At 42.1% G+C, this 26,586-nt stretch overlaps 1 protein-coding gene across 4 annotated transcripts in view; it reads right to left on the reverse strand.

The window, feature by feature from the left end:
• Positions 1–26,586, reverse strand: part of PLCB4 (phospholipase C beta 4) — a 306,829-nt gene that overhangs the window by 54,895 nt on the left and 225,348 nt on the right. For all 4 annotated transcript variants that reach the window (XM_066595660.1, XM_066595661.1, XM_066595658.1 and 1 more), the window contains 10 exons: positions 23,629–23,724; positions 19,210–19,310; positions 17,860–17,898; positions 13,304–13,445; positions 10,021–10,105; positions 5,251–5,375; positions 1,897–1,948; positions 1,562–1,664; positions 323–487; positions 44–248 (listed from right to left, as the gene is read on the reverse strand). In XM_066595660.1, coding sequence (XP_066451757.1) covers positions 44–248; positions 323–487; positions 1,562–1,664; positions 1,897–1,948; positions 5,251–5,375; positions 10,021–10,105; positions 13,304–13,445; positions 17,860–17,898; positions 19,210–19,310; positions 23,629–23,724 — 1,113 coding nt within the window. The remainder of the gene's footprint in view (positions 1–43; positions 249–322; positions 488–1,561; positions 1,665–1,896; positions 1,949–5,250; positions 5,376–10,020; positions 10,106–13,303; positions 13,446–17,859; positions 17,899–19,209; positions 19,311–23,628; positions 23,725–26,586) is intronic.

Raw genomic sequence — 26,586 nt, forward strand, 5'->3', positions numbered from 1 at the left:
TACGACACCTGTGACCAGTTCTGATCCCTAACTTTCTTCGTACCTCCAAATCCATCAGGGACATAGGTCTTCAGAACAATGCTGCAGAAAATGGTTGGTAGAGAAAGTGGCTTGTTGCCTTCATTCCGAAGTGAAATGTGCCGATATCCAGCCTGGAGACCATCTAATGGCAATAATCTCTGGCCTATCAGTTTATTGTTGTCATCGTACACTCCTATCCTTAGCACAGCAAGGTCAGGTAAGATAACCTGGAAGACAGAGGAAGGTTACTTAGAACATAACTTACGCATTTCCTTTGTTCGTCAACGGAAACAAGTCTCACCTTTCGAAATACAAAAGCTTCCTCATTGTAAACCGGATTCAGACCATTGTTCATTATTATACGAGTCCGGAACTCCTTCCTTATAGTGTCTGTCGGCAGTCCATACATATCAACCTCAACATATGTGCCGATCTTCTTATCTGAGAGAAACTGTCCAGATATAACCTGTCGTAATATACAAAACATTGCACTGTGTAAAAGGTTTGCACCTCGCTTAAAGCGTCAATAAACCCGACACAGTTACCTCCTAAATGATATTTATATTGTTATGTTTCTAAATGACTTTATGGAGGTTAAAGCGGCCCCCTAGTCCTGGACAAACAAAGATGGCTGATTAACTTCGCTAACTACCTGATGCACATTGTGCATGGTATGTATCAGTGGTCTGACACTACATGCGGATCTGACTGGTCAGCACTGCTCATGCGGGCAGCACTGCTCATGTGGGCAGCACTGCTCGTGTGGGCAGCACTGGGTAATCAAAGAAGGTGTAGTGTCTTAAGCTAATGATGTATACTAATGCTCAGTGTACATCAGGAGATCAGAAAAGCAATTTGGCCACCTTTGTTTGTCCAGGACTGGAAGCTCACTTTAAAGTTGCTTAAAGGGAACCTGTCACGTCCCCCATAAAGTAAGTTATGGTGCTGTTAAGAGATGTGATGGGTGAGATATGTTTTATACTCACTCTCTGGTTCCCTCCGGTGAAGGGCACACTGGCATGGCGAATTGACTTTTTTCACAGTACCATGCATGCGTATAGCAGAGTACATGCATGTCACTGTGAAAAGAGCCTGGTTTGCAGTACCAGCGTGATCTTCATTGGCGGGCACCATGGGAAGCAGAGAGCGGGCGAGTATAAAAAATACCTCACCCAGTTCCTTGTCATGTCCCCTAACAGCACCTAACTTAGTTTACGGTTCTGTGGGGACGTGTCAGGTTCCCTTTAAATCTAAAATATAAAGCCCTTTTACGCAAGGCCGATTCTAGTTTGTACGAGTGCACGACTTGGCTTATCCCCAGTATCTCACTTTCCCTGTATCTAGAAAGATGTGATAAGGGAAAGTTCCATGCATATGAATCAATGATCTTTTGATCACATATTCGCATCCTATGTAAAAGATACAGTAAAACAACCGCATTGTATACCAGAACAATAAAATAAACCACTTTATTAAAGGTTAAATGAGTACATCTGGATCATCGTAGCACCACTGGGCATAGCAACATCAAGCTATATACCTGAACAGAGCAGGTGGCTGCAATCACTCCATCCACTGGAGTCTCAGAGAAGGGGTCAAAGGTTCTGTCTGGACGTCTCATGAAGTCCGGTTTTAGTAGGTACCTGATGGAAATGAAAGATTTTGAAATCTTCAAATACAAAAACAGAAAGAAATGTGAAAATTGCAATAGATGTAATAACATCACTAACTATATGCAAGGGTCAATATTGGATCATCCTACTGTAAAGGCTGTTACTCCACATTTAATAGTCAAATTACAAAAAACATTAACAAAAAGTACAATACACGGATTTATCCATCAAGTTACCCATCTACAAAACCGTAATGCCTTACCCACAGGATCCATTGTATTCAAACTTTCCCTGGTTCAGTTGCATTGCTAGATCTGTCGAGATACAAAATATTACTATTTCACTACTAAAGAGCTAAAAACAAAATGTAAAGATCTTCTTCACTGCTATGAAGCTGCGTTGGCCTATAGTTAGATATGATGAGGCTGGTTCATAAGGTCAGAAGAAGTGATGCGATTGACATTGTTTGGCATATCAAGTCTATGAACAATGGTTTCTGTCAATATGGACATACCATAATGACCTTAAAGCATGGAAAGCAGATGTTAGGTCCATCTGTGAAAGTCCGTTACAATCTATGCCATTTATATAGCTTTTGACCCATGGCGGCTGTGTTCACATCCAGCTAAGAGTTAACCTGTTCTGGACTCTACCCGATCACCAGTTTCCCATTCTCTGGTTCCTATATATACCTTACACTTCCTTTATACCTTCCTTGTTGGGCAGTGTTCTGTTTCTGAGTATCCTGTTCTTGGCTGAAGCCATCTGCTTTGCTCTGTTCTGTTCCTGTTCATGTCCTGTCCTTGGTGTAGCATGTAGCCTTGTCCTGTACTTTTAAGAATCCTTTGCTTACTAAAGTCACCATTATGAAGAGTATTCTTGTATCCTGCTTTTTCATAACTGCTGGTGTCACCCAAAAGGACCACGATTCAGTCTTGAGGGACCCCAATTCCCTAACAAAGGTGCTATGACCCTTTTCATTAAAGCGACCATCCAGTTTTGGGACTATATTCTGTTGAGTGGTAGGGGAGTATATTACATGCAGTTGTCCTTCTTTGTCACCCCTCTGATCCAACAGTTCCGGACCCCATTATTGGACATCCCACTTGGCTGCAGCAATTTCCTAACTACCTAATGCACACTGTGCACTGCTCTCTGATTGGCTAGTGCTGATCAAATAAGCAGCTGTGGCCAATTAGAAAACAGCCTAACACAACGGAATGCACAGTGGAGATTAGGTAGGCCGAGGATTACATCAGCCATCTTGGGTGGACGAAAGCAGGAAGGCAGAGAATAACAACTACAGGTTGTCCCAAAACCGGAGGGAGGGTCGCTTTAAATTGCCATATGGTCCTATGGTTATGAGAGTCAGGAGGTCCAGTTATTATAGACCCTGAAATGTGCCCATATTATGGCCATAGCGAAACTGCCGTAGTCGTAGAATGGTGGGCAGATAAAATCCACCTTTGCGGGATAGGAAGACTGCTATTGTTCTGTTCTCTCTGGAGATCACAGCTTGAAAGTTTCCTAAGTGCAGTTCTTCAACTGTTACAATACAACAACTCGCAACATTTGTGGGAGTTCTAGTTTTGCAACAACTGGAGAGCCGCAGGCTGATTGTTATATAGTGTCAAAACGCCTTGTATTTCCAATGTGTAGACATACTACTGTATAATGAACGGCATTTCACTTTCACATACTACTCTACTGATTCTGTCAAATGGGGATCAGGTTATAAGTCTAGTTTTACAAGTGAAGGTTATATAGGGTTATTCAAAAAGAAGGAGGAGACATAATTGCAAACAAACTACATAAGACAATCCGCACGTCACAGAAATGAGGAAGGGTCAAAGTTTGTTTTTTTTATGACATATCCCTAAGTTCCATTTTCTGCCACACCGCAGCGTTGTTTACAGTTTATAGGAAAATGGCGTCACTACAGGAAAAAATGTGTGCTTGAGTTTAGGTGTTAATCCATTGTTCAAGTGCAACGTGGATTTTGGTGTTCATTCCATAAACAGCCGCCTCGTCACAAGCAAGAATGGCATAGAAAACTTGTTGAACTTGGTTGCATTTGCCAACAGAAAAGCATTGGTTGCTTGTCCATGCATGTCTCATGAAAATGTGCTGCGGTGTGGCAGAAAGTGGAACTTACTGGTATGTCAAAGAAAGCTTTGAACCTTCTTCTTTTCAATGCTGTAGAGATTGTGTACCCGTCTTTTGTAGCTTGTTTGTAATGAATGCCCAAATCTGCTTCTTCGTTTGGAATAACCGTGTGTAATATTGTAAAGGATATAGTAAAAAGTGGATGGCTTCTTACTGGATAAAAACAAGACAACACTGAAGAGTCCTAAAGGGATTATGTTTGAGGAATTATTATGAGGTGGTAGAACACTTTGTATCCATTTAGTTCCTCGAAGGAATCAGAATTCCTCCAAGATAGCTGCAGGAAATGTTGCCATGCTTCATCTACCAATTCTCTAATAAGATTATTTGCAGCAAGCAAAGTCCTGGACACTTTTATTGGAATCCCCTTGGTGTTAGCTGCTTCTTCTACACACCCTCTTTCGGAAAGCAAAATAACAGGCGATCAGAGAATATCAGATAATACGGGAAAAAGAAAGAAAAAAAGTATATACGTATCCAAGCGGTCAAAGGCATTGGTAGAATTGACATATACCTCAAGTGAATGGGATGATTAAAATCCAAACTTACTCCACATAGGGGGGTGAAACTCACTTAATTCCCTACATCCAGGATGGTTCATCAGATATCAACATCCATTCAAAGCAGAAAATCGGTGAGACCATCAGCCCTGAAGAAGGTGCAAGCAATGCTCCAATATGTGTTGCATCTGTTTCTGTACCTACCTCATTTGGGTTTTTCTGACTGGCGCCTACAGCTTCTGTGTTGAGGGAATGGATACCGATATCTGATGAGCCATCCCGGATTAAGGGTGGGGGCTTAGTGAGTTTCATTACTCCATGCCGGATTTTAATAGTCTCCTGCACTTCAGTGTCATGTGTATTACTCTTACACCTTTGAGCACTTAGATACTTGTTTTTTTTTCTGCGCTACCAATATGACTGAGTCCTTTTAGGATCTGGGGGAGTAGATGGAGAGCTCTCCCATTGTGGATGTCCACCAGCTGGACAAGTTCTCCAGTCTGGAACCTGATTCTTAAGTCAAGGCTATCCAGGACCATAGGTGTGATGATTTGAGCTCATCGGCCTTTCCAGTCCCACCAGGTGACTCCCTTCCCTGTCCGCTTTTTAACTCTTTCTTACCACATAATACAGGCGCTGGACTATTTTTCCCCTACGTCTCAATGAAACAGGATTAGAATTCTTAGCGTTTAGCAAAGCAAATGATTCCAGTCCTCATTAATGAAGCATCACTTGTACATTTGCTAATTAAAATGCAGAACACACATCAGTGCTATATATAAACTGGACTGCTCATTGACTCCATTCTTTGTCAGTAAACATCTTAATATCATTTGAGCGTATTTCATTTCCAATAGAGAAAGCCAGAGGCATTTTTTGCAGCATCTGTTTTGGAAGTTACAAAGCAAAGGCCTCCTTGGCTTTCAGCTTGACTAGGCGTCACATCCTACCTGGGGTCTGATAGTTCAGAGAGACCATCTGGCAGCCAGCGTTCCAGAAAATTTGAGGCATATAATTACTGGAATCCACTCGCCCACCCTTGGGGTAGATTCGGCTCATCTGACGTTTGTTATAGCTAGGAATGTTGTTAAGGAAAGCAAAGCCTCGCACCAAACGGACAAAAAGATCATCCTGTATTATTTCCCACTGCATGACAGATATTCACAAATGCAAGAACTCCGATAAATGCTACAATGTATCAGCCATGTCTTAGTTATGTTGTGGTAACATCTATTGACACTGTATACATATGGGGAAGTTACACTGTGTTGTATTAGGCTCTGTTCACATCTGTGCTTAGATTTTCCATTGTTCAGCTCCATCATAGGAGCCTAACAATGACAACTACAAAAACGTCAGATCCGGAACATCACAGGCACAACCGGGCCGGACAGCCCCCACTGACTGTAATCAGGTTTCCAACACTTTGCAGGATCTTGGAGCCTCGAACACAGATGTGACCCGAGATGTACAATACAGAATACCCCAGTGGTTTGTACAGTACATAGTATATATTGAGCTGGGTTTTTTTGGAACATGAGGCTGTGAGAGCAGCTCTATTGGGGATTTTCAACACTAAGGACCATTCTCCAATTAGGCCAGGCCATAAAAATAGTAGAATGCAAAAAAATGCAACATACAGTATTTTCCTATCCAAATTCTGGTCAGGTGCCATTGCCTGTCTCCATTTGGCCTATATATGGGCTAAGCCCTAGCGATGCTGAATCCACAGAGACATACTGTAACATCACATTTCTGCATTGTCCAATTGATGTTACATTAGTGAGGGTGAACGTTCCTAGAAGCTTGCAGCAATATAGAACATGCTAATATCATGGCTAGGTGACGGCACAACATTATGGATGTAAGAACTGAGAACTATTCCACACATAGGCTTCATGGAGGCCAGAAGTGACTGGCGATTCGGGGTTCAAGCAGAATTTTGACAGTAAGTATATTACAATTTTACTACTTTTCGCAGGTCTGGAGGACGGGGTTGAATTGTAGACAATCGTTATCACAAAGTGCAGTATGTCTGTATCCCCCACTTTCAATAAGAAGCCCCTAACTGGGTGGGCTTTCTCAGCCTATCACCTGGGTAGTATAAACCTTCAGATGATTAACTCTCTCTAAAAGGTCCCCCAATAGGTAAAGGGAGGAAGGTGGCAAACATAGCTTCCTGACATATGGCTATAGTGCTGTAAACTGTGCTCGCACTATGGCATCCGCTCTCTTTTATATCAGTCTCTGTCCTTTGTAATTGCCTGCAACATCAGGAGTCATTATTGCAGCATTAAGTCCATATGCAAGCTCTGAAATTGGTTTATTTCAATGTGATTAGTTTTTTTTAACACCAGACCTATTTGGCATAGTCAGACTCACTCACTATGCTAATCCAGGTCTGTGAATGGCGTTGTGGTCTATATTGATGTACTGCACCATATGAGCCTTAAGCCCAAACTCGGGTACAATGACCTTTGTAACGACATGCTGATCTAATAACCTAAGCTGTATGATCTGTCAATACCCAGATTACTTTATTTAGGAGTAAGGCTTCTTTCACACGAGCGCATATTGGCCGGCCGATATACGCTACATTGGGGGCGAAAAAACTGGTGAACAGGCGCACAAATCAAACGTTTGTGCGGCTGTTTAATGGCCTGGTGAGGCCGGCGCAAATGCGCCGATCTCATCAGGCCATTGCCCATTTCCCCTCCCTCCCCATTGCAGGCTTACCTATCTTCCTGCCCGCTTGGTCTCTGCAATGGGAGGGGGCGGGGTGGAGCTAAGCGCCAACCAGCCCCGCCCACTCCCATTGATGGCTATGAACAAGGGGCGGGGACAAGGTAGGCACTTAGCTTCGCCCCCTCCCACTGCAGAGACCGAGCAGGGAGGAGAGGTAAGCCTTCACGGCTTGCTAAACTCCCTCCCACCTATGGCCGCTGCCAAGGGCTTCCATAGGAACCCATGCAGCGGCCCGACGTATTCCGGCCCAGAACTATGTTTTGGTCTCGACGTAAAAACACCTGGCGCTATATTGGCCGCGTTTTTACGTCTCGCAAATACGCCCATGTGATCTGATGCATTGGAATCCAATGCATCAGATCACAGCGCAATTGAAATGGCCGTGAAATGGCCGGCCGATATATCCGCTCATGTGAAAGAAGCCTAAGATTGTGATTGTATGAGTGCTGTGCGCATTTCTCCTTTATTGCTGTAAAAGCCAATGAAATATGATGTTACTGTTATGATTAAAGGCTATGAGCAGCTTTGGGTGGGCAAGGTTTTTGGCACTTTAATGCATGTATTCTGCATCATGACTGCAACAGCGTTTCTTAAAACGTTTGCACCATTTCCCTTCTGCAGCTTCTACATATCACTGTCCATAGACCCTGCAGTCTAACGGCACCGTTACACGGAGCAACGATTGTTCACATAATCACCTACAAAGATTGTCGAAGTGTACAAAGTCATTTGTTTGCTTTTACACAGAGCGATGATTGTTCATTAGTTGTTTGCCGAGACAGCGTCCATAGAGGGGATCTCCATGCAAATTAGTTCGCAAGTCGTTCAAATATGAACAACTTAAGGATCATTTACACGCAAAGACAATCTTTCAAACGATTGTTTTGCTTAAAGTACTAATGGGCACTAATGTCTATTAGTGGTTTATTACCTTCATTTGCATGTAAATGAGCCTCCAGCAGCTGTTTGCAAATCACAGCATGTGGTCTGGACTTTGCACTCAGCTGCATTGTCCCCGCATAGGCTGCCGAGGCCTGTCAGCTGAATACAATGTAATCAGCTGCTCCCGTGGAGAATACAGCGTGCGGTCCCTGCTATCTCTCTCCGGCTGAAGGATGGATTTTATGCTCACCTACAAATCATCGTTCAGATGGAAGTGTTTACACGCAACGATTATCGCTCAAAAGCCATAGTTTGAATGAATTTTGAGCGATAATCGTTGCACATAAATGGGGCTTTAGACTTTACACCAGGTGACTTTTGATCAACCAATGACTATTTTTATGGTAAGCTGAAACAAAATGACTAGAGACTTACCGCTTGTCATCCTGTGGGTGGCCATGTTTACACTGAACAACTACTGTTTAAATTCGCTATTTCGAACGATCATTTGACTTACAGTCGTCCCATGTAAAGGTGCCTAAAGATTCAATAGGAGATCCGTCAGTGAGGCTGCGATGACAGCTTGGTTTTCAGTCCTGATCTCTCCTGCACTTTCCTATCAACTAATTTATGACCACAACAATGATAATTATAATCTTTGGTCATGAAACAGCGGATAAGAATGTGCAGGAGAAGAGAGAACAGAGGACAACCTGGTCTAGTCTCACTGACAGATCTCCTATTGAGACTCAGACTGCAATGTCTATACACAGTGATATGTAGAAGCTGCAGAAGACAAACGCTGCCAAATGTTTAATTAAACCGATTGCAGAAATGATTGCCAGCACAAAATACATGCCTTTAGGCCGCCTGCAGACGGGGGGGGGAAATTCCGCTGCGGGATTTCCCGCCCCTGTAAGCTGCCATAGGATTGCATTAACAAACGCAATCCTAGGCAGACGGCCGCGATTCGGCCGTGCGAAATATCGCGCTGCAAACAAATTGCGGCATGCTCTATTTCTGTGCGGAGCGTGCAGTGCCCCGCACAGAAGCATCACTCCCCGGCCGCCGGCCCCGCTCTGCGCATGCACCGGCTGCCCGGTAGCCGGCACATGAAAGAACTGGGGCCGCGGGAGCAGGTGAGTGACACACTGCTCTCTGCAGACGCTCGGGTCCCGCTGCGAGATCCGACCCAGCCGTCTGCAGGCGGCCTTATGTGAATAAAAAATTTGCCCCCAAAATATGTCTATAGCCTTTAAAGCCTGACTTACTAGGGCCCATACTATGCAGCCATACGATGCTCCGTCAGGTTCCATATGATGGTGTTTTTTCCCTTAGAAGCAATGCTTTTAGGCAAAAATGAGTAATCATAGATGTGATAACCTTTTAACCTCATTACTTTTACTATATTTGTAATCTGCATTGTATATTGACATTCATATGGCAGCCTCTTCAGGGGTTGTTTGGTGCATAAGGCCTTGCATTTTTTACATATGGTGGTTTTCAAGTACATTACTAAAAGTTACATTTTGACTTTTCGTGCCTTAAGGAGGTTGGCCAGGATTAGAAAAACATGACTAAGGGTGGTTTGACATCTGTGCTGGGGATTCCACTTTTCTGCTCCGCAGCTGAACAGCTCTGGATTGAACCGAACAGTGCTGGATGGATCCCACTGACCATAATGGGGTCTGCCTGCCTTCCAGATTTTGGACGGAAGAAAAAGCACTACATGCATGCAGCCCTTTTTCTTCCGGTATTTTCAGCCGGATCTGTGACAGAACCTACAGCCAGAAGTTCGACACAGATGTGAAACCGGTCTAATTTCTTCCAAAAACAGCACCACATTTGTCCACAGGTTGTGTGTGGTATTGCAGTTCATCCCCACGCACTTCATTACAGCGGAGCTGAGATATCATACACAACCCATAGGGCATTGTTTCTGCTTTTCAAATCTTGGAGAACCCCTTTAGTTATAATAAGATGCATTGTTGTAACCGCAGTGAACTGCATGATCTGTGCATTCCCTCTAATTACCAGAAACATTCTAAGACCTTCCCATTGAAGTGCCTGTGCAGCCCAGACTGTAAGGATACTTTACAAACTCAATCGCATGCGTCTTCAAATACCCCAACCCCACCGATTCATTAAAGGACGACATGTTGAAATGAATGTTCCGTTCTACAGGGGAAAAGAAGAGAAGAAGATTACAGTCAGCTTGTTCTTATGTGCAGTATTCCATACTGAGCATGCACCAGAGTCAAGCCTTGCTTCATTAACACACAGATGGGTTATAGAAAAGAACAATCAAGAAGTGAAGGAAAGGTTGCATTTTCCATAACAATAGAGCTTGAAGCTGAAGCCCTTCGAATGTGATATGTTAACAACTTAGATCACCTTGTTAGTAAATGGAGCCATTCAACCCCAGATGTTGTCTATGTTATTGTGTATGATAAGATGGCAATAGTCTAGTTCCTGGGGAGGTGGTTGTGCATCATCTGTTATTCTCCATTGATGACCTATTGGGAGACTGGCGGTCCTAGCTGCCCACAATCTAACTTTTATGACATATCTAAGTCACATGCTATAGAAGTGAGGTTTTTTCTGCTACCCCTTTAAGGAGGCTGCCTAATTATAAACTACTAATAGCCTTACCTAAAGATAGGCCATCAACAGAAGGTGAGTGAGGTTCGACAGTCGGCACCCCCACTGATTAGCTGTTTGCTCAGCCGCTGCACTCATGATCTGAGCTGAATTCTGCAGGAAGCAGACAGCTCCATTCTTAATGCAGTGGCCCAGCTTGGTATTGCAGGCAAAATTCCCATTTACTTTAATGGGTGCTTTGTCTGCAATACCAAGCCAGGCCTGTGCAGTGGGAGCAGAGCTGTCTGCTTCCTGCAGAAATCAAATCAGCATATGAATGCAAACAGCTCATCAAAGAAGGTCACAGAAGGCAAACCATGCCAATATACTATTATAGCCTATGCTGTGGAAAGACCATCAATAGCTTACAATTCTACAATCCCTTTAATTCCCCTGACTGCTATTGTCATTCTAGACAGCTAAATCACACTGAAGTCAGGCTATCTTTAGAATGGAGCTACAGTATAGTCGAAACACCTCATCTAGTCGTACACAATACTTCACAAGGACATAATAATCATTTCATAACCTTAGGGATGTGTCATATACATTTAATTCTTCATCAATGCAATGCAATATGCGACATCGTAATGTAGTATAATAGCTGCCAATGCGGAGATACTATGCACTACATTGTTTATAAATGATAGTGTAACAACAGCAACAATATAGCATGGGCCATATTTTGCATTCTGCATCTACATGAGCGTTTCAGAATGACGCCGCAGTGGGAGCCATTCCCTCAATGATTAGCTGTAATAGAGCTCCCTCTGGTGGATGAAAAACTAAATGCAATCAAAAATTTACAGAGGGAATTAATATTTTTTTCTGGGGGTTAACCACTTGAAAACCAGGTCAATTTTGGCGAAGACAAGAACATGTTTTAATATTACCATGATTCAATTAAGCATTTATAACTTTTAAGAGTTTTTGTTCAGCTGTATGAATTTTGTAAGAGCTTTGATATTATTGCTGAATGAGTTGCACTTTATGACAATGCATTGCTCCAGTACATTACAGTACAACTGACCTTAAGTCTTATTTTGGCAGAAATGCAGAAAATACCTGTAAGCAATTGTTTCTTACAGCTTACACCAATCATCATAAATAATTACTGTACATACTCGAGTATAAGCCGAGTTTTTCAGCACCTTTTTTTTTTGCTGAAAAAGCCCCCCTCAGCTTATACTCGGGGGAGGTAAAAAAACAACAAAATAAAAATGCAATACTCATCTCCCAGTCGGCGTCTGTGTCCCCGGTGCCATGCTCTCCCCGGCGGTGCGGCAAGCTGCTTGAGAATTCTCCCCACTGTCATTTTCCTGCTCGGCTTCGAATTCCCCCGCCGCCAGCGCTGTGTAAGTGATTGGATTGAGAGCCAGCCAATCACAGCCAGCTTTCGATCAGTCACAGCCATTGAGTGAATGACATCACTGAATGGCTGTGATTGGTTTATTGAGCGCTGGCTATGATTGGCTAGCGCTTGATCCAATCACAGTGCTTACTTACACAGCGCTGTCGGCGGGGGAATTCAAAGCCGAGCAGGGAGATGACTGCGGGGAGAATTCTCAAGCAGCTTGCCGCACCGCCGGAGAGAGCATGGCAGCGGGGACACAGACGCCGGCTGGGAGGTGAGTATTGTGTTGTTTTTTTTTTACCTAGTATATACTGGAGTATAGCTCGGCTTATACTCGAGTCAATAAGTTTTTCTAGTTTTTGTGGTAAAGCTTATTGACTCGGCTTATACTCGGGTCGGCTAATACTCGAGTATATACGGTATATAAGTTTATTGTACAGGATGTTACGGTTGTGATGATACCAAATAAGTCTATACTATTCCATATCTTGGAAATTTGATGAGGTTTATGTATTGTGTTTTTGTGTGTTTTTTGTCTTTTTCCTCAGATTATTTTGACATTACTTTTTTATGCCCATAGGGAGATGTTAATTTTAGCTTTTATTCTCTAGCAGTAATGAATTGACCTATAACTATCTGATATAGATAGACATAGATAGGTATGAAATAGATAGATAATAGATAGATATGAGATAGATAGATAGGAGATAGATAGATAGATAGGAGATAGATAGATAGATAGGAGATAGATAGATAGATAGATATGAGATAGATAGATAGATAGATAGATAGATAGATAGATAGATAGATAGATAGATAGGAGATAGATAGATAGATAGATAGATAGATAGATAGATAGATAGATAGATAGATAGATAGGAGATAGATAGATAGATATCTAGATAGATAGATAGGAGATAGATCGATAGATAGATAGATAATAGATAGATAGATAGATAGATAGATAGATAGATAATAGATATGAGATAGATAGATATGAGATAGCTAGACAGATAGATAGATAGATAGATAGATAGATATGAGATAGATAGATAGATATGAGATAGATAGATAGATAGATAGATAGATAGATAGATAGATAGATAGATAGATAGGTAGGTAGATAGATAGATAGATAGATAGATAGATAGATAGATAGGTAGATAGATAGATAGATAGATATGAGAGATAGATCCTGCGAGATCCATATGACGTGAGGTTATGTCATGTTGCCTTAAGTATCACCTTGCCATGATGTAACCTTACGTCCTGCGGCAGGAAGGGGTTAAAGAGGTTTTCCATTGTACTGTGTACGACTCCCACTGACTTGAGGGCCACTATATAGAAACAAGCTATATAAGACAAGACTGTCTGTGTTTTACCTTCTGCCACTTTGAAGCCCTGGAATTTCACTGGTTGCGCATAGTTGATCATTGTGGACAAGAAAGGATGTATGTTGGTCGTGGCGCCTACATATTTATAATTCGCCATCCACGCCTGCTCATCATCTGCGGTGGTTGCGCCCTGGAACAGTAACACTGAAATGTTTACCATCATCATCGCTGGTAATATGTCCGTGAATGCGCTTTTGTACAACAATAATATTCACACAGTAGATATCTGTAACTTGGGCCGCCTGCACACGGTGGAATTTTGTTGCAGAATCCGCGGCAGGCATCCGCACTGCGAATCCGCAGCACATACTGTCTATAGCATGCTAGGGGAAATCGATTCTTCATGCACAATTGCATTTTCCACTTGCGGAGGAAAAATCGCAGCATGCTCCATTTTTGCGCGGACAGCTTCCACTGAAGTCAATGGAAGCCATCCGACCCGCAGCCCGTTTGCAATTAAAATTTCGGACAGGTCGCGGATTCCGCATCATTGCCTAACGACGGCATAGGGGAAAAAAACCAAAAAACTGTACTGTGCATGTCCGACTGTGAGCCGCCAGGTCCATCCTCAGAACAGATGAAGAGGAAAAATGACAGGTACACGCGGACGCCACTACTGCCAGGGCCGCATTCCGCTGCAGGCTCCCGCATGTGGGATCCAGCTCTGAGCAGGCGGCCTTATACTGTAGACCAAATGTAAAAGGTCTGAGCTTGAGTTTAATGTCATAGGTCATTACAATAAGCCATGATAGCCATTCCTGCTCCGGCTTCTGTCAGCGCAGTTTGTATCCAAGGACATCTAAGTTATTATCCCCTACATCCTAAATAGCTTGAAGAATGGGAGCTACACGTCTGTGTTGGTAGGTAGGTATCTGATTTGTATCCTAACAACGTACCTCTGACAACACTGATATTGCTAAAGGAGGGGAGTGGAAAGTGTTGTCTTGGGTCATAAGCTTACAACCTAAGGCCTCATTCACACGAGCGTTGCGATCGTACACCGGCCACATCGTGGCTGAAAATCGCATTGATGAAGAACAGCCGCGATCAAGTCCCGAGATTACTTTGCGTTTTCTCGTCCAGTCACATGGGCGTATCACGTGAAAAATACGCTGCAGTGCGGAATCCCGTTGGTTGGCAGAAATCCTGGGAATGACTTTTAATGCCTGAATAGAGCCAGCTGTCTTCGTTTCCAGGTGTTGGACGCAGGTAAACTCCCTCCCTCTACCTTTTTTCTCAGCTGCCATAGTAGTCTATGGGAGCCTCCAGAGGTTTTCATTAAAAGATAGGTCAAGACTAGAGATGAGCGAGCGTACTCGGAAAAGCACTACTTGCTCGAGTAATGTGCTTTATCCGAGTATCACTGTGCTCGTCCCTGAAGATTCGGGTGCCGCTGCGACTGACAGGTGAGTCGCAGCGGGGAGCAGGGGAGAGCGGGCGGGAGAGAGGGAGAGAAAGATCTCCCCTCCGTTCCTCCCCACTCTCCCCTGCAGCTCCCCGCTCCGTGCCGGCACCCGAATCTTCAGGGACGAGCACAGCGATACTCGGATAAAGCAAATTACTCGAGCGAGTAGTGCTTTTCCGAATACGCTCGCTCATCTCTAGTCAAGACCTATCTCTTCACGCAGTGTGAAAAATCGGCAACTGGAAACGTTCGGTGATTTGATGGTGCGATTTTTTCGCGCACCCAAAACTCACCCATGTAAATTAATGCATTGGAATCCGATGCTTCACATGGTCACGATTATTGAATGATGTTTTATCGTAGCCACGTAAAATCGCCTGTGTGAACAAGGCCGTAACTTGAAGCACTGGTAATCCAGCAAAGAGTAAGCACTAGAGATGAGCGAGCACGCTCGGATAAGGCAGTTACTCGAGCGAGCATCGCTCTTCTCAAGTAACTGCAATATCGTCCGAGCAGGCTCGGGGGGAGCGGGGGAGAGAGTGAGAGAGATCTCTCTCTCCCCCCTGCTCACTCCCATCACCCCCCTGAATGCAGTTACTTGAGAAGAGCGATGCTCGCTCGAGTAACTGCCTTATCCGAGCGTGCTCGCTCATCTCTAGTAAGCACCCTTTTACAAGGGACGATTGTTGGATGCAGCAGAATGATCATCACTCAGTGAATGAAGGCGGATCAGGCTGGAGATGCTTCCAGCCGCCTCCTCCATTCACAGTACACAGGCGGTTGGTCATGGGTCTTAAGTAATTGGAGTCCCATACAACAGGGCAGTGTGGTGTGATTCAGAGGTATATAGGGACTAGGAACATAGACAATGCATTGGTTGTTAGGTTCCATTGCCATTTCTGGTAGTCATAAGCAGGCTGAAAGTTGAAAAGTTTAGTCCAGCTTCACACGAGTGTATTGTAACACAATATGGATCCGTAATATGGACCTATTATAGATGTTTTATAGCCTATTACAGCCGCTTTTTGCCTAACAGAAAATAATACGACTGATTCCAAATAGGGAGGCAAATACTGATGTGATATGTAGTTTAATCACTTTCCATAGACTTCAATGGGTGTATGTTCATCAAACACAGACAAAGCATGTCCATGTCCATAGATTCATAAAGGGACATTAGCTCTGTATTAAGGTTCACAAAGCACAGACTGCATATAGATTGAATAGACGCTCATCTGCATGCAGCCTTGTGATGAATGAATGTTCTACCCATCTGCTCTATACCCTGTGCTAGGTTTAGCTCTGAATACATTGTACATTTTAGAACTGTTTGCCCTTCAGCTCCTCTTTGTGCCCTTGACAGAACAATGTAGCACGCTGAGCTACTCGACCCAGAAAGAAAAAGTCTGCCATTAAAAACTTTCCGGACCTTCCAAGAGTTGAACCTGCAGCATCCAGCTCATCATCTGGGTGGCTAGTTTTTAGTATTTAACCCGTTTAGGACCAGCCACTGTAAATTTACGGCGGCTGGTTCTGGGCTTAGAGCACCGCCGATAGTAAAATTACGGCGGTGCTTTAAGTCTCCTGGCTCTGCAATCAATCAGAGGAAGGAATGGGTTATCAGCTGTTAGTGACAGCTGATAACCCGGAGCAGAAGGCAGGAGGGGTTTTTAACCCTTTCTGCCTTCTGCTTCCCTGATACACAGTGCTCAATAAGCACTGTGTGGGGAAAGTGAAAGTAACATGCACTTTCACTACGGGAGCCCAAGGGGGGTCATGTGACCTCCTGGGATTCCCTGCTACTGCAGAGCTGGAGGGTCAGACTAGACCCTGGCAGCTCTGTAAGTGACTAATGTCACTACAGGGGTTGCTTTCCCCTGTAACTGGGGCTCCTATGGATGCCTCAGCTACAGTGGGAAAGTGCCAAATAAAGAAAAAAAAATGTGAATGTCCCCCAGAGGTCTTATATGACGTCATGGGGGACACAGACAGTAAAAAGCACAATTACATAAATAAGCAAAATAAAATTACAGAATAAAACAACAATATATACATAAGAAAGAGAATAACACAAAGCAGACGCGAACAAAAACCACCGCCGTATGCGCCCTGTAAACCAAAACCATACATACTATATATCAAAACGTCCGAAACAAATAGAGGAACCCGTTCCCATACTTTATTTTAGTATAAATATAAAAAGAATTAAAAAAAACTATAAATGTTATAAAAAATCATTTTTTAAGCTTTTTACCCCAATAAAACTAAAAAAACGGGAAAAAAAAGTCAGTGAAAACGATATAAAAAAAATAGTCCTATATGTCACGAGAAAAAAAACGCAGCAAAAATAATTTTGGTAGCTAAAGGAAAAAAAAAATAGAGCAGTAAAACCAGTAAAATCCAAAAAAAAGTGTCTGGTCCTTAAGGTACAAAACAGCCTGGTCCTTAAAGGGGTTGTCTCGCGCCGAAACGTTTTTTTTTTTTTCAATAGGCCCCCCGTTCGGCGCGAGACAAACCCAAAGGATGGGTTAAAAAAAAAAAAATAAATAAAATAAAATATATATATTACTTACCCGAATCCCCGCTCTGCGACGACTTCTTTCTTCCTTCTCCAAGATGGCCACCAGGATCTTCACCCCCGATGCACCGCGGGTCTTCTCCCATGGTGCACCGCGGGTCTTCTCCCATGGTGCACCATGGGCTCTGTGCGTTCCACTGCCGATTCCAGCCTCCTGATTGGCTGGAATCGGCACACGTGACGGGGCGGAGCTACGATGACGCGGTGACCAGCTCTCCGGCACGAGCGGCCCCATTCACAAGGCAGAAGACCGGACTGCGCAAGCGCTTCTAAAAACGCTAGAAGACAGCGAATTGAGATGGATCCATGGCGACGGGGACGCTAGCAACGGAGCAGGTAAGTGAATAACTTCTGTATGGCTCATATTTAATGCACGATGTATATTACAAAGTGCATTAATATGGCCATACAGAAGTGTATGACCCCACTTGCTGCCGCGGGACAACCCCTTTAAGGGGTTAAAAAAATAAATAAATAATGAAAAATCCTAAAAGTCAATAAACCCCAGAGCTGCAGCCTCGGGGCTCTTCGGATGCTTCCTGATACTTCTTTTATTCTCACCTTTTTGTTATTGTTTTCTTGTTCGGGATCCTCAACAACCTAAAGAAAAAAACCACAAGTCTGCTTTAGAGATGTCCGACCGGTCCGTGATTAAGCAATGCATTTTTCTAGCATTTTAGAACTGTTTGCGATTTTTTCCCCCACGTTTGAAAAACAGAATGAAATCTGATGCAAATAGCGCCTTCTAAATGCAAAAATGCATCGGGCAGGCAGCAAAATCACAGGTAAATCGATTGAGGAACGGTCAGATTTATACTGCAAGCTGCTGTGTAAGTACAGCTTTAGAAAACAGAGAGGACTTGATAAATAACCAGTATATGAGGTCCAATAGGGGTATTGCCCTCTTATAAGGTGATGGCATATCACTAGGAAATATCACTTTATGATTGCTGAAGGTTAACCTCTCAGGGCATTAAAACCCCCTCAGGTGCGCTGTGGGACGTCTTCCGACATAATCATTAGGATCTGTAGAGCTCCAATGTCGGAAGATAGGGTATACTTATAATGCTCTGCTGCCCGCGGCTCTCCAACAAGGCCCAGCATGTAGTTACTGACTTTAGCCAGCAGATGGCGACATTGTATAACGGCAAAAAATGCAGAGAGCTACAGCGTGGCCATAATCAACTGAATGGTGCTATGCTGCAGTTCCCTGCACAGCCAGGGGTAGGCAGTGCCACTGTGCTGAGTAAAGGGGGTGCAGAGCAAAGACGGCTTCAATCTCAAGATCATTGGGGTCCCAGAGCTCAGACATTCCTAGCAATATGCAGCCACTTTATAAAATGGGAATAATTCTTTAAAGGGGTTATCCGACCTTTTAAAATTAATGGCCTATCTTTACGATAGGCTATTAATACGTGATAAGTTGGGGTTCGTTGCTCGGGACCCCCAACTATCAGTTGACAAAAAGGACCAAGAGTCGCAGTCTCTTCAATGTTTACATCCGAGAACAAACCTGTTTGTACTCAGAACACCATATTATTTGTAGTGGCCGTTCTGAGTGTTACTAGCTTGTCCCATTGACTCCTCTTCAATCGACAAGCGGCAGACCCCACGATCAGATATTGATGGCCTATCCACCAGTATTGAAAAGTTGAATAACTCCTGTAAGCATCATTAGCCACTATCTTGGACAGAACACTATGTAGCCCATGTAGCAATGTGGAAACCTTTAGGACAGGTAACACTACTGTGTGTAAGAGGGGAACTGGAACTAGTACTCATCCTAATTCCCCATATAGCCCTCACGTAATACAATATGATAGGTTTCAAAAATGTGCTACCCAGCAATAACCATGTCTAATTATACTGTAATGCAAAAAGAATTCGGAGCAGAAGAAAAATGAACGCTACCTTTTTTACACTATTCGACACGGCCTCTTTTTGGCTCAGGTCATCGGCTGAGAGCTCACTGCCAAACTTGTATTCAGGGTGAGCTTCTTCCTCCTGATCCGCTGAGATGGAAGAACAAAGACATGACGTTAATATATCTTTCTGGCCATAAACCAGTGATTTTTAATATGCATTATGAAAAAAATGAAGATGAAGAATATTCTTATACATCGGATGCATATGTGAAAACCCAAGTTAATGTGAACCTGTCTACAGCTTTTTGCTCTCCGAACAAACACCATTACTTGACTGTTCGACTTCTGCGCTTTCTAAAAGTGATCTTATTAGGTCTTGTTGATCCTAGATGCTACTTACCTTTTTGCAGTCAAAGAGGAGGAGACACTTGGGAACACATGCCCTAATCCCGCCCAGCCTGGCTTCATATCCACCCCTGAGGATAGGGCATGTCATCACAAGTCAGTCTGAATCCCCTGTGCCCCACATCTGGTACATGAGCAGTGAAGCTAAACGTACTTCCCCTGTCAGAAGTGGAATCATACTAGAAAATGTGTAGAAGACAAGAAAAAAATCCTCCTGCGCTCTTTGTTTGGGGCTTTTTTGCAATCCGAAATAGGGACTTCCAAATCACCAAAATATACAGTCAAGTATATTTTATTTATACAAAAAAGACTATAACAGTCTTGCAACGCGTTTCGACGCTATTCAGAGCGTCTTTTTCAAGCATGACATAACACAATCTTAGTTGCTTTATATAGAGTCACTTACTTTTCCTCCATGTGCGGAGTCCGGGGCTCGTGGCATGGGACGCCGGTCTCGTCGCTGCTGACGTAACCATTCAAGCGACGGCCGTTTTGATATGACGGCTCTAGTGAATGAAGTTACGCTATTGGCGTGGCTACGTTAAAAACTTACGTAGTTTGCGTAACTCCGTCCCTATGCGCTGGGCTCCGGACTCCGATAGGAGAGCATACATTTATAATTCCGCTGTCTGCGGTTTTACCTTCTAGACAATAAGAATAGGATTACATCACAACAATATTCTTGATTATGTATAAAACATATTTTTTTTAAAAAAACATTAATTTAAAATAACATCTATATATATATATAAATATTTTATCTCTATTTTTTAAAAACTAATCACAGAGAAGGGGAGTATGGTTTTTTTATGGGTCTACATTTGATCATCTTACGAGGGTACCTATGAATTAATATAAAAAACAATCCTAAAATGATATCAAATAACATACAATTTATTTTTATATACTAAAAAAGACCAAAAGAGTATATATATGTACAAAATATAAAAATAGAAAAACCCAAAAGTTATTTTTTATTCATAAAATGTAAATAAATATTATTAAATATTGCTATTTTTTTTAAATAATTTTTTTATATTTTTTCTAATACTTCATTTAGCCCTACAGGTATTAATGAATCCATCCTATAGATCCAGAACATTTCTCTGGCTCTTAATTTCGAGAAGGAGTGTGTGCGGATATATTCCAAAGGTGTAATGCGTAAATTATTTGGATTTTTTTGATGTTTTAACGCAAAATGTTTTGAAACACTGTGTTTCATATACCCTTTAGAAATATTAAATCGATGCTGATTTAGTCTGGAACTTAACGTGTTTGTAGTGCGACCAATATATTGTAGTCCACATGAGCATTCAATCAAATAAATTACAAAACGGGAACAACAATTCAGAAATTGGTCTATTTTTATATTTTTCTTCTCTCTATTACAATAGACCTCTTTTCTTCCTTGTACAATATTGTCGCAACATTTACAACGTTTTCTTCCGCATTTGTATACTCCTACTATTTTCGGTTTCTCGTACATTTCTTCTTGGAATTTTTTTAAAGGGTTCGAAGGGGCTAATGTATTTTGTAGGGTTTTATTTCTACGGTACACTATTTTTGGTTTATTTTGGATTGCTTTATAAAGTATGGGGTCTTTCATCAAAATTTCCCAATTTTTCTTCATAATTTTTTCGATCATATTACATTGTGAGTTATACTTAGTGATAAATAGAATGTTTTTTTGGACATCTAATTTATTTTCTTTCTGAGTTTTTTCTGCACAAAAAGGATCACTATAGGCTTTATTATAGGCGGCTTCGATGAGCTGGGGTGGGTAACCTCTATTTTTGAAACGTTCCTTTAGAATTTTTGCTTGAGAGGCATATAGGTCTATAGTGGAACAATTCCTGCGTATTCTTCTAAACTGACTAAAAGGGATATTTGTTTTCCACTCTTTTTTGTGGCAGCTAGAAAAATTTAAAAAGGTGTTACAGTCAGTAGGTTTAAAATGAGTACGCGTCTGTATTTTGCCTTCTTTAGCCATTAGAACCAAATCTAAAAACACTATTTCGGTTTTATTTATGTTACATTCGAATTTTAAATTGAAATTATTCTCATTAATTTTTAAGATCTTCCGGGGTCCCTTCCCAGATAAATAAAATATCATCTATAAAACGCCTATAAAAGGAAATTCTGTCATCTTTAAAAATATTTTTTAGAAAAAATATAAAAAAATTATTTAAAAAAAATAGCAATATTTAATAATATTTATTTACATTTTATGAATAAAAAATAACTTTTGGGTTTTTCTATTTTTATATTTTGTACATATATATACTCTTTTGGTCTTTTTTAGTATATAAAAATCAATTATATGTTATTTGATATCATTTTAGGATTGTTTTTTATATTAATTCATAGGTACCCTCGTAAGATGATCAAATGTAGACCCATAAAAAAACCATACTCCCCTTCTCTGTGATTAGTTTTTAAAAAATAGAGATAAAATATTTATATATATATATATAGATGTTATTTTAAATTAATGTTTTTTTAAAAAAAATATGTTTTATACATAATCAAGAATATTGTTGTGATGTAATCCTATTCTTATTGTCTAGAAGGTAAAACCGCAGACAGCGGAATTATAAATGTATGCTCTCCTATCGGAGTCCGGAGCCCAGCGCATAGGGACGGAGTTACGCAAACTACGTAAGTTTTTAACGTAGCCACGCCAATAGCGTAACTTCATTCACTAGAGCCGTCATATCAAAACGGCCGTCGCTTGAATGGTTACGTCAGCAGCGACGAGACCGGCGTCCCATGCCACGAGCCCCGGACTCCGCACATGGAGGAAAAGTAAGTGACTCTATATAAAGCAACTAAGATTGTGTTATGTCATGCTTGAAAAAGACGCTCTGAATAGCGTCGAAACGCGTTGCAAGACTGTTATAGTCTTTTTTGTATAAATAAAATATACTTGACTGTATATTTTGGTGATTTGGAAGTCCCTATTTCGGATTGCAAAAAAGCCCCAAACAAAGAGCGCAGGAGGATTTTTTGTCTTCTACAGATTGTATTTTCCCCATTGCAAGGTGTTATCACCCACTGGGGTTTTTTCCTACTGCTGCATCTCCTTTAAGGATCACTGGGGATCTTTTTTCTGCAAGAAGGAACATCTTTATTTCTACAGGCAAACGGGGATCATCGGTGCAAGCGGGTTCTTTGCGTTCACGAAGAATCCCGCTGTGCACCAGGTGAGTAAAAATCCCCCTTACTTCGGTTCATTTGTGTGGTGGCGCGGATCCATATTTGTGACTAGAAAATGTGTGGGATTTCAGAAAAGCTTGTCATGATCTGCCCGTCCTTAAAGGGGTTGTCTCACGTCAAAACGGTTTTTTTTTTTATTCAGTAGGCCCCCCGTTTGGCGCAAGACAAACCCAAGGGATGGGTTAAAAAAAAAAAAAAAAAAAAAAGTTTATTACTTACCCGAATCCCCGCGCTGCGGCGACTTCTTTCTTCCTTTACCAAGATGGCCGCCGGGATCTTCACCCACGATGCACCGCGGGTCTTCTCCCACGGTGCACCGTGGGCTCTGTGCGGTCCATTGCCGATTCCAGCCTCCTGATTGGCTGGAATCGGCACACGTGACGGGGCGGAGCTACGAGGACCAGCTCTCCGGCACGAGCGGCCCCATTCACCAGGGAGAAGACCGGATTGCGCAAGCGCGTCTAAAAACGCCAGAAGACAGCAAATTTAGACGGATCCATGGCGACGGGGACGCTAGCAACGGAGCAGGTAAGTGAATAACTTCTGTATGGCTCATATTTAATGCAGAATGTATTTTACAAAGTGCATTAATATGGCCATACAGAAGTGTATACCCCCACTTGCTTTCACGAGACAACCCCTTTAAGGTTGTCCATCAAACTAGCTCTTATTAATCTGGGATGTCCTGGGTTTCGGTTTCCACTTTCATGAATACTGTATTTCTAGAATTATGTAAATTGCTAATTTATTAATATTCGATCCCAATAGAGAGAAGTTGTAAAAATGGTGGCACAAAAATGATTAAAAAAGGCACTTCTCACACAATCTATTTAGGCATAAATACCATTTTCAATTTCTTCTTCAATGTCGTCTTCAAGGATACTGACAGGTGCCACGGTCTCCCCAGCCTCCATCATGCTCTTCAAAGCCTCCAGTTGTTCTGTCAACAGAGATAACAATTATGTTTGGCCCTTTGGTAATATAGCAAGGAGTGCATACAGGATATTACTGATATGTACTGGAAATGAAATCTGATTTTAAATGCAATGTGAAACCTCGATAAATGAGAAGCAAAACTAAAAGCAACCCTCCGGTTTAGGGACAAAATTCTGTTCTGGGACATCAAGGAGTTATATTACCTGCAGTTGTTCTTCACTGTCGCCTGTTCCATCTGCTAACTTTGGGGCTTGTTTTCGGCCGAGCAACTGCAAGCAATATTTTCCCTTCCCCCTACCTCCTCCACGTCTATCCCGGGACAGAACTTTGTACGGAGGTTGGAGGGTCACTTTAAAATATATAGGGGTTTGCAATTGTCTCCGAGAGGAGCAATAGTCACTCTGTGAATGAAGAGTGGGCCGGAGATCTCCTCAGTTCGCCCGCCTCCATTCACAGTAAACAGGCAGTCGTTCATAGTTGAACCACTGCCTGTTTACACCCTCTTAATTCTGCTAAAAATCAAGCGACTCAAACAAGTGAGCATCTTCTCCTTTAGTTAGCTGTTTCCAGTGATAATTCAGGTGATTGTCGCCCTGTGTAAAGGTACTTTTATACAATGTAGAAGATTATGCTAGTAGAACCCAAAAGCATTTTTTACAGTTTTGTCTAGATTCAGTGTTTCTTATTCTCCATGTTTTTAGGGAAAAGTGACAAGGTAAACTTATTACATGGGGCAGAATGATTATGGTGATGCCGAATTAGTATTTTGTTTTTATCTTGTACTGTTAATAAACATGTGTTTTTGTCATTATTTTCTGAGAAGCTAATCTTCCTCCTTATCTTTCCATTAATGGAGCGGTGTGAGCTCTTGCTTTTTGCAGGGCGAGTCCTAGTTCCAACTCCTATCACTTTCTATTTAATTTTTAAGTCACTATGATTAAAAAGCACAATTCTGGCATTGCATATCTTTTTTCTGATGGTATTCACCATGTTGAATGAATAATGCTATATTTTTTATAGATCAGATTTTTACAGGTGCCGGAATACAAATTATGTTCGTTTTTTTATAGGGCTCATTTTTTATGCTTATGCCGGGAAAAGGTTTTTGTTTCACTTTTAATAATTACACTTATTTCTGATTTTTCTTTAATCCCCATAGGAGACTTGAACTTACGATTGTCTGTTTGCTTTCACAAAAAACTGCAATACTTTTGCATTGCAGTATATTGAATAGCTGACTGCATTCTATTAAGCCCTGCCCCAGGCAGAGCTTAACATACTGAACTCCATGACAGTCCTGAGAGACTTTACAAGGCCTCTGGCTTTCATGACGAATAAACAGCACTCCACGAGGGCCACTTAGTGGAAAGAAGGAAGCCCCTTACCTCTGTCAAGGCAGTAAAATACTGCGGTCAGCACTGACTACAGCATTTAAAGTAATTTCGGCTGTGATTGCAGTTCTCTCTCATTCTGGCTGCTGTGTATGACAGCTGACAGCCGCTGTATACGGAGCTGAACGCACCCTTATACAGTTTCATTTGAACTCATTGGGTTGTGTGTGTAACGCAGACCATGTTGGGTCCTCCACAACAGAAGGCAATCTTTGTAGCTGCTCTTGTCTCTGGCTAATAAAAGTCCTGAATGCGGGGATCCTCACCTAATACTTCAGAATTCCCTAATAGGGTATTTGAAAATCGTTATTTGTAAACCCTACAAGCACTTCTAGTCTATATTTTACATGATCATCAGAGATGAGCGAGCACCAAAATGCTCGGGTCCTCGGTATTCGAGTCGAGCTTTTCGTAATAACCGAGAGCTCTACACGAATAACGAACACCATTGAAGTCAATGGGAGACTTGAGCATTTTTGTATTTGACCCGCCGGGTGCTGTGCTTTTTTTGCCCCTCTCTCTCTCTCTCTCTCTCTCTCCCCCTCCCGCCAGCAGCCCCATACTGCTGTGTACGTGCGCATGCTGGCACGTCACAGAAGGAAGTGGTAATGCGGGGAGGGGTCAAAACGGGGAGGGGTCGAACACGGCGTGGTACTCGCTCGAGTAACGAGCACCATCGAGTATGCTAATATTTAAAGGAGCATCACGCTCGGACGAGCATGTTCGCTCAACTCTAATGATCATACATTAGTATGCAGTAACAGAAACGCTTCTTATATCTAGATTTTAAGTATTTTTCTTTCTACAGTTTTTTTTAGATGTTTTGTAAATGTGCAATGAATTATTGTCCACCTTTAGTTTGGGTTACCTTGGCTAACATAAGGGGCAGTTTCATTATGTGCAATTCCCGAATATACAGTCATTAGCAGAATTACAGATGCAATCTGAACGCATAATAGTCGAGCTGATGGGCGCTAAGAACAACCACAAGACATTTGATTTCCCTGGGGATAACCCACAGTACGCTCAGATCACTCCGGTTAGTGATTTGACTAATTACAATACAGTATATTAGGGAACTATACTCAGTCTATTAAAATGTGCAAAGTTGAAGCTACTGTAGGCTTGAATGGGGATTACATATTTTCCAACAGAAAATGAGCTACTTCTGTCACTTCCATCCATACAATGGATGCAATGGAAAGAGTGACATAATAAGAATCACAGAAGTACAGTATATATCAGGGATGCACATCCTAGGGGCCAGAGGTCACATACGGACCATGTTGCTATTCTGTGTGGCTCCCAACCATATGGTCACAGACATGATTTTCTATCTATGTAGTCTCCATCTGAGAGAGAAGTGTCACACAGTAGAGACAGGCAAGTACAAATGGTGTACAAATGGTGCACTGTGTAGCAATCTCTGGATCCCTCATATATCAGGAGAATAGGGTACCTTGACCCCTGTTGGC

This window comes from Eleutherodactylus coqui, chromosome 3 (genome assembly GCF_035609145.1).
Source record: "Eleutherodactylus coqui strain aEleCoq1 chromosome 3, aEleCoq1.hap1, whole genome shotgun sequence".
NCBI classification, from domain to species: domain Eukaryota; kingdom Metazoa; phylum Chordata; class Amphibia; order Anura; family Eleutherodactylidae; genus Eleutherodactylus; species Eleutherodactylus coqui.